At 48.6% G+C, this 16,111-nt stretch overlaps 1 protein-coding gene across 1 annotated transcript; it reads left to right on the forward strand.

The window, feature by feature from the left end:
* The first annotated feature begins 3 nt into the window (after positions 1–3).
* Positions 4–14,954, forward strand: NFKBIB (NFKB inhibitor beta). Its single transcript, XM_081200555.1, has 6 exons — positions 4–863; positions 2,769–2,874; positions 4,378–4,606; positions 5,203–5,291; positions 6,704–6,937; positions 12,029–14,954. The coding sequence occupies exons 1-6, from the start codon at positions 448–450 to the stop codon at positions 12,065–12,067; spliced, it is 1,113 nt and encodes a 370-aa protein (XP_081056681.1). The 5' UTR covers positions 4–447; the 3' UTR covers positions 12,068–14,954.
* The last annotated feature ends 1,157 nt before the right edge of the window (positions 14,955–16,111 follow it).

Raw genomic sequence — 16,111 nt, forward strand, 5'->3', positions numbered from 1 at the left:
GTTCAAAATGGGTCGCTGAGGGGGGGAATTGCTTTTTTTGCGTCTTCAGACTGCTTTATTTGCGTCTTCAGCCTTCAAATAGCGTCCTTGTGTGAAGAATAGGTGGTTAAAAACAAAGGGGAGAAAGAGAAACTGCCCATGGGAACTACCGCTCCCGACGTGCCTTGCGAGAGAGCCCAACTCTTTGAATTGGGACGAGTGACCCGGATGCTGAGAGGCCCGGGACCACAGCTCCCGGCATGCTCCGCGGGGAAAGGGGAAAGAACTACGGCTCCCGGCATGCCTCTGTGCGACTGCGCCGACCAGACGCCAGTCTGGGGATTCCCCAGGCCGCTGAAATCCCCCCTGTGAGGCAGGAGCGACGGCGGGGCAGCGGGTCGCTCTGCCCGGATTCCCCCTATGGCCCTGCGGCCCTCCAGGCCTTTCCTGTAGGCTCTCTCCCCCGCGATGGCCTCCGAGGCTGCTGCTCAGGGCGGCCCGCGGGAGCCCAAGCGGGTGGAAGGCGACGACTGGTGCGACAGCGGCCTGGGCTCCCTCAGCGAGGCCCAGCTGGGCCAGATCCAGGGGGACCCGGGCCTGGTGGGCCCTGGCGAGGGGGAGGAGGGGCCTGGGCGCCGGGCCCTGACCCCTGACATCGGCCCCTCGGGCCCCACTGGCCCTCAGAAGGCGCTCTCAGAGGAAGAGGAGGATGACCTGGAGCGGCTGGACTCTGCCCTCGGGGACTCCCTGAGGGGGGACGAGGACGTGGGCACCATTGTGGACGGCGTGGGGGCCGTGCGCCTCGAGAACGGGGCCTCGGCGGTGGTGGCCCCCGAGGCCTGGCTGCACCACGTGCTGGGCTTCGTCACTGAGGACGGGGACACGTACGTACAGTGGTACCTCGGCTTATATACGCTCCAGGTTGCATACGCTTCAGGTTACAAACTCCGCTAACCCAGAAACATTACCGTATTTTTCGCCCCATAAGACGCACCGGCCCATAAGACGCACCTAGATTTTAGGGGGGGAAATAAAGGAAAAAAATTTTATTTCCCCCCCAGGTGCGCTGCGCTACACCAGGAGCTTGGGGCGTGCGGAGCTCAGCGCGCCCCAAGCTTCTGCATGCCGGCAAGGTCTCTGCTAGCGTGGGAGAGCCGGGCGCCTCTCCCAGGGCTAGCGGACCCCTGCGCTAATCCAGAAGCTTGGGGCAAGCTGAGGTCAGCGCGCCCCAAGCTTCTGCATGCCGGCAAGCAGTCCGCTGCCGCCCCAAGCCTCCCGCACCCGGCGGGACCTCCTGCCGGGCGCGCGAGGCTTGCAGGCATTCGCCCCATAAGACGCACCCCGATTTCCCCTTCATTTTTGGAGGGGAAAAAGTGCGTCTTATGGTGCGAAAAATACGGTACCTCGGGTTGAGAAATTTGCTTCAGGATGAGAACAGAAATCGTGCAGCGGGGGGCCCCATTAGCTAAAGTGGTGCTTCAGGTTAAGAACAGTTCCAGGTTAAGAACTGACCTCCGGAACAAATTAAGTACTTAACCCGAGGTACCACTGTTCTGTGTCGGAAGGAAACCGGCATCAGAATGCTTTCTCATAATATGGGGACGGAGCTGCAGAGTTTCCCCGTCTGCCTTGGGTCCGCAGCGGCTGTACCTGAGCACCAAACTCTGCTGAGCCTAGGCATACTGGTTTCGATCTGCCTGCTCGTGAATGAGGATTTGGTCTTTTTTTGCTCAGGAGCCTCCCTGTGCCTGTAGTGGCCGCCGATTCCGACCACCACTACAGGCACCGGTGGCTGATGAGGCTTCTTCCAGCTGTTGCAGTTCAGGAGCTGCTTTCTGGACTGCTCTTTTTGCTTTTGCATTTGCACAGAGATGTCGGGGCATCTTGAAACATAAGCTCCGCGCTGGTAGGCTAGAACAGGTTTTTATATAAAAACACACCTGGTACGCCTAATCAGGTGACTAGGAGTTCTGTGCAGCTGAATGGATGGGCTGGTGGAGGAATGGTCTCTCTCTCCATTCTGTCCCTGTCTGTTCGCTGGGTTCCCGTTCTTACTTTGCAATAAGCTCTGCCTCCTCCCCACAGCATGTTTGGAAAAAGAGAGGAGTGTTTTGTTTTTTACCAGGCTGCTAAGTGGCTGGTATTTCATTTTGCATGCTGGTCACAGAGGAGGGGGCTTTTTTCCTTCTGCAGCCAGCATGAAAGCAGGTGACTTCAGAACTGGATAGTAAACTAATCAGCTGACTCAGAGCTGGATAGTAAACTAATTAGCTGACTGCTACTTTTTGTGGGCTTATTTAAATCTCAAAATTAGAACAAATACTCAACTAGGCCTGATCAGATCCCATGCAAGCCAGTAACTACTATGTCCTCTTCTGGGGTGTTTTTTTTTCGCCGGGGGGGCGGTAACCCTGCAAAGTGCCCTTTTATGAGCACTGACTGTTCCGTTGGCGATACTCTGCCTGTTTCTAAAATAACACAAGTGAGAACTCAGATACTAATCCTATGCGCGCATTTGGCCTTAATTCAAGCAACGACATGTAAGGTAGAGTTGCTATTTATTTATTCTTTAAGTTTCTAAACATCTTCTGAGTTGGAGAACAGTTTGTTCTAATACAGTCCTCTTTTTGAAAACTCTGGACAGCCACAAAAAGATGGAAGGCTGCAGCCGCTTGAGGTCTCCTTTTTTTGTATTCCCGTCTGTGTTGGAAAATGTTTTATTTTCCCCCCTGAGCGATAAGAGACTTTTGCTCCTCTCAGCAGCCTCTGTTATTTCCTGTTGTTTCCAGAGCTCTCCACTTGGCCGTCATCCACGAGCACGAGGCGTTTCTGGATTCCATCCTGCAGTACACCCAAGGGACGGATTACCTGGATATTCAGAACGATCTTGGACAGGTTGGATTGAGACACGCTTTTGCTCTGCTCTGTTGTGAGACTCAGTTTCCCGAAGCTCGAAACACACGTCGGGAGGAGCCACGAGCTCTCGCTGTACAGAACAGCAGTCTGCGTAATTATGCAGACTTAGAAACCTACTTTGGAACTTTTAAGTTTAGAAATTCCAAGGCGCATTCATTGAAAACAAGGTTGGAAATCCCCCCCAAAAAGCAAAGGAAGGCATTTTAAAAAAATAAGTCTTAAAGCACAGAGGAGCAGTGAAACAGTAAATGAAATCAAAGTCTTCACCAGCAACCTAAAACTTAACAAAACAAAAGCAGCAGCACCACCTCTCCCAGGTTTCTCTCTGGTTAGGATTTGTTTCACCCTTAAAAGGAGAAATGCTTAGGAACATAAGAACTGCCCTATACTGACTCAGATCTTTGGTCCATCTAGGACTACAACTCCCATCACCCCTAGCTAACAGGACCAGTGGTCAAGGATGATGGGAGTTGTAGTCCCAAAACATCTGGAGGGCCAAGTTTGCCTATGCCTGATCTAGCTCAGTATTGTCAGTGTGGTGTAATGGTTAGAGTGTTGGACTATGACCTTGGGAGTTCCCTTACTGCAAGAAGCAAAGCTACAGGGAACCAGGCAGAGGGCCTTCTTGGTGGTGGCGCCCTCCCATCAGATGTCAAAGAGATAAACAACTACCTGACATTTAGAAGACATCAGAAGGCAGCCCTGTTTAGGGAAGTTTTTAACGTGTGACATTTTAATGTATTTTTAATCTTTGTTGGAAGCCGCCCAGAGTGGCTGGGGAAACCCAGCCAGATGGGCGGGGTACAAATAATACATTATTATTGTTATCATCATCATTGTTATACTATACTGGCTGGCAGCAACTGACCAGGATTTCAGGCAAGATTCTCTCCCAACCCTACCTGGAGATTAAACCTGGAACTGCCTGCTTTCAAGGCAGGTGCTCTACCTGAGCTTACTGCCTTTTCACTCATGATGTGGAAGGGCCTCTGGCGCATGCACAGATTCATAGGGGAGCAAGAGGTCGCTCCAATTCCTCTTCCCCGAGTCTGTATAAGACCGTCAAGGTTAAAACCAACCCGTTGTATAGTTCCTGAAAATGATTAAGATGATGACATCTGGAAGGCCACAAGTTCCCCACCTCTGCCTTGTCATCCCAGGAGCGAGGGGCGTTTTCACATAGGCCCATATAAGTTCAGCACAAACAGTTGGGCCTGGGGAGCATTTAAGGTCCCCAACCCTAATCTGCGGGTTGCCATCCGATTGGATTTTATTCTGATCTGATTTGAGGATGTGTTTTAATTGATTGTCTGATTTTATGCTAATGTATTATACATTTGTTGTTAGCCACTCTGAGCCCAGCTTCGGCTGGGGAGGGCAGGATATAAATAAAATTTATTATTATTATTATTGTTGTTGTTGTTATTATTATGCAAGTGGCTCTTCTCGAACTCAGGCTCTTTCTCGTTTTCTCTTCCCCAGACAGCACTTCACATCGCGGTCATCCTGGGGGCTGCCGATTTTGTGGGCAAGCTCGTGTCGGCGGGAGCCGGTCTGTGCGTGCAGGAAAAGGGCGGCCACACCGCTTTGCACCTGGCGTGCCGAGAAGGGCAGCGGGAGTGCGTGCAGATCCTCCTGGCGCCGCATGTTGCGCAAAGGCCCTGCGAGGGGAGCGGCTTTCGGGCCCAACTGGACTGCACCAATTTCGATGGTACCTCTCCTGGGTCCTCTGGGGGAGATAGTTGCTTGGTCTCGTTGAAGTCCTCCATAATATGGAGACAGTAGGGTCTAGCGAAGAGCAGGCTTAAAATGCCAAAAGTTTCCAGTCCTTGTGAGTATTGTGGGTGGGAGAATGAGATGGATCAGCAAGGATCTTCCAAACTTTTAATATTTAAAATATCAGACTTAGAAGTTGGCGGGCAGTTAAAGTGGAATGGATTCATTTTCCACCACTTGTGGTTGAGGATTTGCAAGCTTCGCATACTTTTGCGTTATACACTTCCGCCCGTTTTCCACTTTTCCACATCTTCTTTTGTTCCTTTTCAAGATTGTGGTGTTCCTTCCTCTTACTGCAGCGCCTACCTCAGTTTTTCCCTTTGCTTGGGAACCAAACTCTGAATTTTGCAGCAGGAACAATCCAGTTTGGAGGAATGGAAATGTATTTGATCCATTTCATTTCTTAATTTGGGATTTCCACATGCCATTTTGTGGTGGTGGTGGTGATTATAAATTCGTATTACACAAGGTAGTTTCTCCACCTCAGTGCCTGGGCTGCCGCAGAACTGTGTCCCATCTCTCTTTCCGTAGGTTACACGCCCCTGCATGTTGCCGTCTTGCGGAAAGACTTGAACGTGGTCAGTCTCTTAATCTCCGGGGGAGCTGATCTCAACAAACCGGTTAGTTTCAGAGGCGGTGGTGAAATAGACACACATAGGTGATTATCTTGCAGGAGGTATGCATGCTGTTTTCCCCGTACACTTGAAAAGGAACCCTCAGGGTAACAACACAAAGTCATCCAGTGTTGTGTAGTGGTTAAGAGCGGTGGACTCGTAATCTGGTGAACCGGGTTCGCGTCTCCGCTCCTCCACATGCAGCTGCTGGGTGACCTTGGGCTAGTCACACTCCTCTGAAGTCTCTCAGCCTCACTCACCTTACAGTGTTTGTTGTGGGGGAGGAAGGGAAAGGAGATTGTTAGCCGCTTTGAGACTCCTTTGGGTAGTGATAAAGCGGGATATCAAATCCAAACTCTCTTCTTCTTCATCATCCTTCCCCCACCAGCACCTTTAAGAAGCGTCTTGAATTAATTCACCCTGTGAACTAGCAGCAGTGGAGTAAGAAGAAACACTTTAAAAAGAGGCTTTAGAAGATTAGATAAATTCATGGAGGAGAGGTTTACCAGTGGCTGTTACCTATTCTGGCTCTGGTGCTCAAATGCTGCTTATGGGTTTCCCACAGGCCTCTCTCTGGTTGTCCCCTGTGAAGCCAGGATGCTGGACTAGGTCTTATCTGACATGAGTGTCCTTACCTCTGATTTTTGTCTGTGTGAGCTTCGCCCCTTTAGCACCGCCTCTTCCCCTTTGTGACTCTGCCCTTCCTTTCAGGAAGCGGTCAGTGACACTCCAGTGCCCCTTTTGCCCGCCTGGTGCCTCCCAGCTGCCTCTGACTCCCAGCAGCCCCAGCCAAGGCTGGACTAGTTAATAATAATAATAATAATAATAATAATAATAATAATAATAATAATAATTTTTATTTATACCCCGCCCTTCCCAGCCAAGGCCGGGCTCAAGGCGGCTAACAAGCAGTAATAAAAACAAGTTGAATGAATACAACTTAAAAACAAGATTAAAATACAACAATTAAAATATTGAAATATTAAAAGGCAGCCTCATCACAGGAGGAGGAAGGAAAAAGAAAGAGGGGGAGGGAATCAAATTGGCTCCAAGCCAAAGGCCAGGTGGAACAACTCTGTCTTACAGGCCCTGCGGAAAGAAATCAGATGAGACAGCGTTCCACCAGGCCGGGGCCAGTGTTGAGAAGGCCCTGGCTCTGGTTGAGGCTAATCTGACTTCCTTAGGGCCCGGGACCTCTAGGGTGTTGCTATTTATGGACCTTAAGGTCCTCCACGGGGCATACCAGGAGAGGCGGTCCTGTAGGTACGAGGGTCCTAGGCCGTGAAGGGCTTTAAAGGTCAAAACCAGTTAGTGGCTCAGCTGGGGCAGATCCATGGCTCCCGACGTACCTGCCAACCCCAGAGCTCCCAGCATGAGGCGCTGCGCGTCCCCTTCACCTTCTCCCGTCTTGCCGGCAGGAGCTGAGCTGTGGGCGGAGCCCTCTTCACCTGGCAGTGGAGTCTCAGAACCCAGAGGTGGTGGAGTACCTGCTGCGCGCTGGAGCGGACCCGGAGGCCCGCATGTATGTTGGCTACACCCCCATGTACAGCGCCTTGCACCGGCCCGACCAAAAGATCCCCCAGCTCTTGCGGGAGTTTGGCTCTGAGGAGCCAGACTGGGACTCGGAGGAGAGTTTGGACAGCAACAGCGAGGTGAGTTTGGGCTATCACTGTTAGCACTGTTAGCACTGTTAGAAGTGCTAACATTGAAAAAAATGAATATGGAAGGGAGGAGGGCAACATATGAAGAAATATTAAGGAGGACTGATAAAGGATGGAAGTTAAAACCCTATAACAGCATAGTGAACGCCTTCACGGGATGGTTACAATACCACCAAGTAAACGAGGATAAGAAATTAGGATTTAGTGGGGAAAAATCAAGATATCAAATTGAAATTATAGAGGGCAGGACATAGGTAAAGGTAAAGAGACCCCTGACCATTAGGTCCAGTCGTGGCCGACTCTGGGGTTGCGGCGCTCATCTCACTTTATTGGCCGAGGGAGCCGGCGTACAGCTTCCAGGTCATGTGGCCAGCATGACTAAGCCACTTCTGGTGAACCAGAGCAGCGCACGGAAACGCCGTTTACCTTCCCATTGGAGCAGTACCTATTTATCTACTTGCACTTTGACGTGCTTTCGAACTGCTAGGTTGGCATAAGCAGGGACCGAGCAACGGGAGCTCACCCGGTCGCGGTGATTCAAACCGCCGACCTTCTGATCAGCAAGTCCTAGGCTCTGTGGTTTAACCCACAGCACCACCTGCGTCCCCTGCATAGGACATAACTTCTATAAAAAATGTATGAATATTTGTTGGAATGGAATACAAAAGACAAACTGACAAAGGAAGTTATGATAAAATGGGCAGTTGATTTCAGTTATAATATTATTATGATTGGGTAAAATTATGGAAGGTTTGAGGTTCACGGCGTGCTGCACTCTAAAAGAAAATCTAATGAAAATGATGTACCGCTGGTATATCACCCTGGTTAAACTAGCAAAAATGTATAGAGTAAGTAATAAAATGTGTTGGAAATGTAAAACAAAAGACGTGAATTTTTTCACATGTGGCGGACGTGTGAAAAAATGAAAAAATATTGGGACATGATATATAACAAAATGAAAAAAACTATTTAAATACACTTCCCCAAAGAAACCAGAAGCATTTTTGCTAGGGATAACAGGGGATGAATTAAAAAAGGAAGATTACAAACTATTTATGTATGCAATGACCGCCACTAGAATCTTAGCGGCTCAGAAATGGAAATCCCAAGAAATCCCAACTTTAATGGAGTGGCAGACAAAAATGTTTGAATACATGGAATTGGCGAAATTGACTTATAAGATTCGGAACTAAAAAGAAGCAAAGTTTGAAAAGGATTGGAGTAAATTTATTGAATATATATACTGCGTAACTGTAAGAATTTAAAAACTGTAGCAGGATTACTGTAAATCTTGTGATGTGGATGGAGTGTAAATAAGAAACTGGTAAGAAAAGATTTGAGACATGAAAACCGTTGAAGGAATGGAAGGAAGTCCGGGCGCAGTAAGGCGCAGGGTAAATAAGAAGACATACAATTTTTTGACTGTATGAGTATTTCTTTTTGGTGTTGTTGTTACAAAAAAGCAATAAAAAGTATTTGGGGGGGGGAAATAGACCCCTCAAGCTATGAGATCTGGGGCTACAGGTGCTTCGCATTTCCTTCCCCCCACCAACATATATTTTTTAAAAATAGATTTATTAAGAGTTTCAACATCATAAATTATCAAAAACATATCATCTTTTCGCCCCCCCCCCCATTTCTCCCCCTCCCCCAAGAAAAACCCACCCCCCAGACTTCCCTCAGATCCTCTCTCCGGTTTTTCAACACATATTATTCTCTGCATATTCTAAAATCGTAAAAATCCTTGTCTATCTATTATGTGAACAATAATAAATTTGGGTTTGTTTATTCAAAACCTGCCAAGGTGTCCAAATCATTTTGTTTTGTTTTTTTAGTAATTTGTAAAAAGTTCCCATTCTTCTTTAAAGCCACAGTTACCCTTGTCTCACAGTTTGTATGTCAATTTCGCCACTTCCGCATAGTCCATCAATTTCCCTTGCCACTGTTCTTTTGTCGGGATTTCTTCGTTCTTCCATCCTTGTGCTGTCAAGACTCTTGCCGCCATTGTCGCGTGCATAAATAAATTATTTTCCTTGGCAGGTCTTTTTCGACAATCCCCCAATATATATATATATTAAAGCGACTTTTAATAACAACCAACTCACAGACAAATAAACGGAAGGGAAAATCAGGCGAAGGAAATTGTAAATTGTTGCAGTTGCCAATAAAGAAATATAGGATAAAGCTGTTTGGTTTTCTGTCAGTAATAATAATAAATTTGTTACTTGTACCCCGCACATCTCACTGGGTTGCCCTAACCACTCTGGATCCATAATGAAACATGTCGAGAGGAAAAGGATGTGTGGTCTGTAAATATGAAGGGCTCCATAGTCTAAACCAGTGGTTTACCAACTTTTTTTTGACCCACTGCCCCCTTGGTCCTGTAAACTCATCCCCAGTTCCCCCGACCATGCAAAAAGCATTATTCAAAATAGCGGTTTGCACAGCCCAACTAAGCGAGATAATAACACAATAAAATTCCAAACAGTAACAATTGCACATTTTTTTTTTGCAAAACCCAAGTAAAAGCATTTAATGTACTGTATTTTTTGCTCCATAAGACGCGCCTGACCATAAGACGCACCTAGTTTTTAGAGGAAAACAAGAAAAATAATATTCTAAACGAAACAGTGGATATATGATTTTGTTGTTCATGCTATGGCCACAGACATGTGATTTGACAGAGAGTTTGGGGTAGCCCAATGCAAAAATCCTGAGCATCCATGGGCTTTTACCTCCCCCCTCCCAGGCAGCCTCCGCTAGCGTCCCTTATCTCCCTCCTCAATCGCTTTCTGATCAGCTGCTTCCTTTCAACACTCCCTTCCCTCTTGTTTGCCTTAGTGTCTTTTCTCAGCTGGTGCAGTTTTTTTGCTCCTCCTTTTCTTCTAATTTCTCTCCTCATTGCTTTAGTCTTCCTGTCTCCTCTCCTTGCAAGTTCCCTGTCTTTACCTCCCCCCACCCAGGCAGCCTCCTTTATTGCTAGCATCCCTTATCTCCCTCCCCGATGGCTTGCGGATTAGCGGCTTTGTTTCAACACCCACTTCCCTCTTTCAAAAAAATAAAACACCGTCTGCTTTTCACCCCTGGGCAATACCACCCACTTTGGGAATCGCCAGTCTAAATTCTGTAGTCTTGTATAAATTTACCAAGCCCTGAGCAACTTAGGCCTGGAATATCTCCAGGATGACTTGAACCCTTCCACTCCAGCTTGATCACTGAGATAATCTACAGGAGCATTGATGGTTGTTCCCCAAGTTAATGAGGCTCATTTGACAACGAGGAGGTACCCATACTTTCGAGTCCTTGGCTAAGTCCTGTGAACACACTGTCAAGGGAGATTCAGCAGGCACCTTCCGTGCCAACTTTTAAACGCCTGCCCAAAACCTTTCTACTCTGGCACGAAAAGGGGCGAAAATGACCCTAAAAGCGTGCAAAAACATCAAAAGTGGTGCAAAACCAGCGTCTAGCAATCTTGCGAGCCTTTGCAAGTGTAATCCACGGAGCTCTTGCGCAAACCTTTGAAGCCGGTGGAGAGTTGGGAGTTTGAGCAAGGAGGTTTGGAGGGATCGATTGTGGTGTTTGCAGGCTTTTTCAGCGGTGTTCCCAATATATGCGAATTCACTTAAATGTACTGTTGCACAGAACAGAGCCCCCGTGTAAATGGGGAGATGCCTGTATTGCACGTTCAAGGCGGCCAGGGAGAGGGCCTTCTCTGTGGCAGCCCCTAAGTTGTGGAATTCACTCTCCACAGAGATGTGCCTGGCGCATTCAGCTTTTGGCAAATGCTGAAGACACTCTTTAAATCCTGGCCGTTGACCTTTGAGCTGTGGGTTTTCACATTCCTGTGACCGCACTCTGCTATAAATGCTGAATTTTAATTGCTGCAACCTGCCCTGGTGAAGGCAGTGAATTCAATGGTGATAGTGACCTTTGCTCCCCACAGTCTGTGATAGTAAAATAGATGGTGCTTTTTTGGTTTTTGCTCTGTTTTGCTTGGTGGGGGATGAATGTTCAGACCCCATGGTTCTCACTTGTGGGGTGCCTCAGGGTTCTATCCTCTCCCCCCATGCTTTTCAACATCTACATGCAGCCACTGGGAGAGATCATCGGGGGTTTGGGCTGGATGTTCATCAGTATGCAGATGACACCCAGCTCTACCTCTCTTTCAAATCAGAACCAGTGAAGGTGGTGAAGGCCCTGTGTGAGTGTCTGGAGGCGGTTGGAGGATGGATGGCAGCTAACAGATTGAGGTTGAATCCTGACAAGACAAAAGTACTGTTTTGGGGGGACAGGAGGTGGGCAGGTGTGGAGGACTCCCTGGTCCTGAATGGGGTAACTGTGCCCCTGAAGGACCAGGTGTGCAGCCTGGGAGTCATTCTGGACTCACAGCTGTCCATGGAGGCGCAGGTCAATTCTGTGTCCAGGGCAGCTGTTTACCAGCTCCATCTTTTACGCAGGCTGAGACCCTATCTGCCAGCAGACTGTCTCACCAGAGTGGTGCATGCTCTAGTTATTGCCCGCTTGGACTACTGCAATGCGCTCTATGTGGGGCTACCTTTGAAGGTGACCTGGAAACTGCAACTAATCCAGAATGCGGCAGCTAGACTGGTGACTCGGAGCGGCCGCTGAGATCATATAACACCGGTCTTGAAAGTCCTACATTGGCTCCCAGTACGTTTCCGAGCACAATTCAAAGTGTTGGTGCTGACTTTTAAGGAGCGTGTCCACCCCCATTGTTCTGCCCGGACACTGAGGTTCAGCACAGAGGGCCTTCTGGCGGTTTCCTCACTGCAAGAAGCCAAGTTACAGGGAACCAGGCAGAGGGCCTTCTCAGTAGTGGCGCCCGCCCTGTGGAACACCGTCCCACCAGATGTCAAAGAGAACAACAACTACCTGACTTTTAGAAGACATCTGAAGGCAGCCCTGTTCAGGGAAGCTTTTAACATATGATTATTTATTAATATTTTGTTGGAAGCCGCCCAGAGTGGCTGGGGAAACCCAGCCAGATGGGCAGGTTATTATTATTATTATTATTATTATTATTATTATTATTATTATTATTATTATTATTATTATTCCCAGGAGGAATATGATGACATCGTGATCAACCGCGGGCATTAGAAGACCAGGCAAGGGGTCCACTTCATCTCCCAGGCTGTGTTCCGTTAACCATGCCTCCGCCTCTGGCAGCCAGCTGTGGTTTCTGTAGCAACTGCATTCTTCACTGTGAGCTAGATCTGACTTATTTATAGGAGCTGGGGAAGGGGCTGGGGAGGGAGCTGCGTCGTCCGCCGAAGAGAGCGCTCCCTTAGCTCCATTCCAATTTACGCTCCATTATTGGTTTGTTTTCCTGTCTGTTCCCAAAGTTCTGATGACTTCTGTTTTTTGTTTGATGTCCGGAATAATAATAAAAAAAGGTTTGTATTGGGGGCACCTGATCATCGCTGCTTTGGCATCTCTGAAACGAGTACCCTGTAGGTTTGAATTCTTCCCCGCTACCTCAATCCCTGCTAGCCTGAGAGATAGGAAGGAGCTAAACCACATCTCGGTGTCATCAAATGCACATCTGAGCTGAGTGGTGTGTGTCTCTGATTCCAGACCCAAAATCTGGATGTTCTACATTGCCTCGAGTTCTATTTTAAAACACCTCTTTTCTTCTGTTTGGGGATTTTTGGCAGGGTTTTGGCCCGGGTTAGGATTCAGCCACCCCCCAGCTTAACCCACTAGATCTTAGAGTAGCGATGACTCAAGATTGATAGGTGCATATATATGTACACACACCTCTCTCCACCATGGAAACCTTTGCAGGAAATACCTTCTCTCTGCAACCCAGCTTCCTCGTGAATTTATTTCTTTTTAGGTTCCCTGGTGTTCGTTTGCTCAAACCTCGCTTTTATGGCACTTCTCCTGCCTGTACATTGAGCCTCGTTTAGGTTGGGAATGGGTGGGGCCAGAAGACAGGGGGTGAGAGTAAGAACAGATTGTGGCAACTTCCCTTCCCCCCTCCCTCCTGTAGATGGACCAGGACTGAAGGAGAGCTCCTCCAATCAGGTAGTGGTTGTATGTCCTTTGTCCCTCCTGCCACTGAGAAACCAGCCAGTCGCCTCCACTTCCAGGCTCACGACCACTTTCCCCTTCTCTTCATCCTAAACATGGACTGCTATTGTCACCTGAGCCATCTTCTGCAGCCTGTAAGAGCCTCCCTGCGCCAGCTTATCCATTTGCCCCCCCCTTACCCCTTGCCCACAATTGCCCTCTTTAACCTCCCTCCCAAGGCTGCAGCTTGCGGACAGCAATCTTTTCCATCCCTCTGCCCAGCCAATGCCTTGAATCATCTCTGGGCAAGTGGGGAAGATGTGGGCAGGCTGCCCGGGCCATTGTGCTTTCCAGGAACTGGGTCACTAAGACCCAGGGACCCTGGATTCCTTCCTCTTTCTGGGTTTACTGCTGCTGCCCACGCTGTACTCCTGGTTCGTGCTATTGCACCACCCCACCCTGCCCCCTTTTGCCCTCTTCCGCCACAGTTTGAGTGCCACATTCAGGAGAGTGGGGAAGAAGAAGTTTTCTTTAGTTGCCTAGTGGCTATGAGGTTACCAGCCTCATGATAAGGCAAGGCCAGACTGATACTGCCATAGCTTTTGGTTCTGACTCCCGTGTGAAAGCCCCTTGTTTGTGATTTTCAGTTGGGGAATGGGGGTCTTCTGTTTCTCTCTGTAGGAGAGGAAGTTTCTCCTGTTCCCTTAGAACTGAAGCTGTGTCCTGGTGGGTGGTGGGTACCAGCCCTGCATGGGGCAAGGGACCCTTCCCTTCCCACAGACAGCCAAAAGGGTCTGCCTTCTGGTACAGCCAGCTGCTCAAATCACACCCGGCTCTTCTGAGGTTCCCAAAGGCGATTGGACTCCAACTCCCATTATCAGCAATGGGTGAGGATGATGGGAGTTGTAGTCTCTCTCTGGGCACCCTTGGACCGAAGACGGCTGCTTCAAGCATGTTTCAGATGAAATGCCCATCAGGAGGCCGGTGGTTTCTCCCCGAGACCACAGTTTTCTCTTGATTTCTAGCTGCTCTCAAGTCAAAAAGGGGGTGCAGAGCATCTCTGGCAGCTTCCACCCAGCCGCCTTTGTGTCATTTGTGGCTTAGTTTTGCTAGCTCTAGCGGAAGTCTGAGGTTCCATTTCCTCTTTCCAGCAGTGCTCCGTTTTGCTGCGGTGTCTCAGCAACCGGTGAGCTCAGCCCCTTCTCTCTCTCTCTCCCCATATCTCTGCCTACATATGCAGAGTGTTGCATCGCTCTCAATGAATGTCACAGGTTGCTTTCTCAGTATGCTCTGCTAGCGGCAAGGGGGCCGGGGGTAATGGCAGCATATGGCGTTCTGCACCCCAGAAAGCAGCGAGAGGCGGGCAGGTGGGGGGGGGGAGCTCAGCTGCAAGGTGAAAAAGGAAGTTATAAGTAGTCCTGGCTGTGTCAGATTAGGAGGAGGTTGGGATTTGCATCGTACCGAGAGGTTGGAATTTGGATCTGGGTAAGGACTGAGTGAGAGCAAGTTTTGGGGGGCGAGGTGGGGGTTTCGTAGAGGGTGCCGGTGTCTGGAGCTGGCAGCATGGCCCACCGCAGCTGGTGGGTCGATTTTGCCCACATCTGATAAGCTGATTTTTTTTTTTGCAGTCACAGCATCCACTTTTCCTGTGGCTCAGCAATGTGCCCTCTCATTGGAGCTGCTATTTAAATACATATATATATAGTACCATATGTGTCTTCAACGAAAGGAGGAAATCCAGTCCCATCTTATGTACATACTTTGATTTCTTCCACTTGCAAACCCTGTCTGAAGGAACTGATTGTTCTTGGCTTCCACAAGGCTGGGTGTTTCGTTTCGTAGCTACGGTGTGGTTCTCCTGTGATCTGTTTTAATCTGTGTCTGTGACGGAGTTCTGTCTCTCTGCCTTCCATGTGTCTGTTGTATTATGTAGGTCTCTCTGGCCCTGATCAGATTAAAAGCTATGGATTTCTGTGTGGCTTTTTATTCATTCTCTCTCACTCTCTCTTTTGAGGAAGGAGGGCTCTGCGTGGATGGAGGAAGCTGATACTTGTTGCATTCAAAAACCCCTCGCCCAACAAGGACAAAATATAGGATGATTGTACATAGCACATCCTAATCAGGCATCGAGGGAAGGCTAGTTGTCTGCCATCAACACCTAGATCAGCCTTTCTCAACCTGTGGGTCCCCAGATGTTGTTGAACTACAACTCCCATCACCCCTAGCTAGCAAGGCCAGAGCTCAGGGATGATGGGAGTTGTAGTCCAACAACATCTGGGGACCCACAGGTTGAGAAAGGCTGATCTAGATCATCATTTCCCAAACTTGGGTCTCCAGCTGTTTTTGGACTACAACTCCCATCATCCCTAGCCAGCAGGACCAGTGGTCAGGGATGATGGGAGTTGTAGTCCAAAAACAGCTGGAGGACCAAGTTTGGGGAACACTGATCTAGAGAACCATTGGTTTCCCCCTCATTGCTTCCTGGGTGAGGCATCAAGGGTTTCTCTCTAGTATTAGCAAAGTCTTCACCCCAAGGTGCCAGCGTGGGTTCTACAACATTAAAAACGGTTTAAAACAATTTACTGTTGCAAAAATAAGACGGGTCCTAAAAATATACCTCTCGAGTGTCAAAAGCCAGAGTAAACATTGTTAAAAAGCCAGGCTTAGAGATTATTTCTAACAGTGGGCAAGCTTTGTCATATAACTTAACTGAGTAAAGGAGATTCTCTGGCAAAGTAAAGTGTTGCAATCTTCCTTTGGGAAACCTTTGCAGGTTGATTGTCTTTCTGCCCAGCTGCAAAGGCGCAGGAGCCCTGCTGGAATGTGCGGCAACCTCAGTCTCGGTCACATGCCAATTCAGTTGAAATCTGAAACCCCATTGTTGTGTCCATGTTCAAGAGATCAAAGAGGGTGTGGATACGAGGGTGGCAACACGAGAGCGGGGCCTTCTCTGCAGTGGCTTCCCGTCTGCGGAATGCTCTACCCCAGGGAAGTTCGCCTGGTGCCTTCACTAGACATCTTTAGGCGCCAGGAAAAAACGTTCCTTTTTAACCAGACCTTTGGTTGATCCGATTTACATCCTATGCCCTTTTAAAATGTGTGTTGGGAGGGGGCTATTGGGTGGTTGTT

Source organism: Podarcis bocagei (genome assembly GCF_964188305.1).
Source record: "Podarcis bocagei genome assembly, chromosome: 7".
Classification (NCBI taxonomy): domain Eukaryota; kingdom Metazoa; phylum Chordata; class Lepidosauria; order Squamata; family Lacertidae; genus Podarcis; species Podarcis bocagei.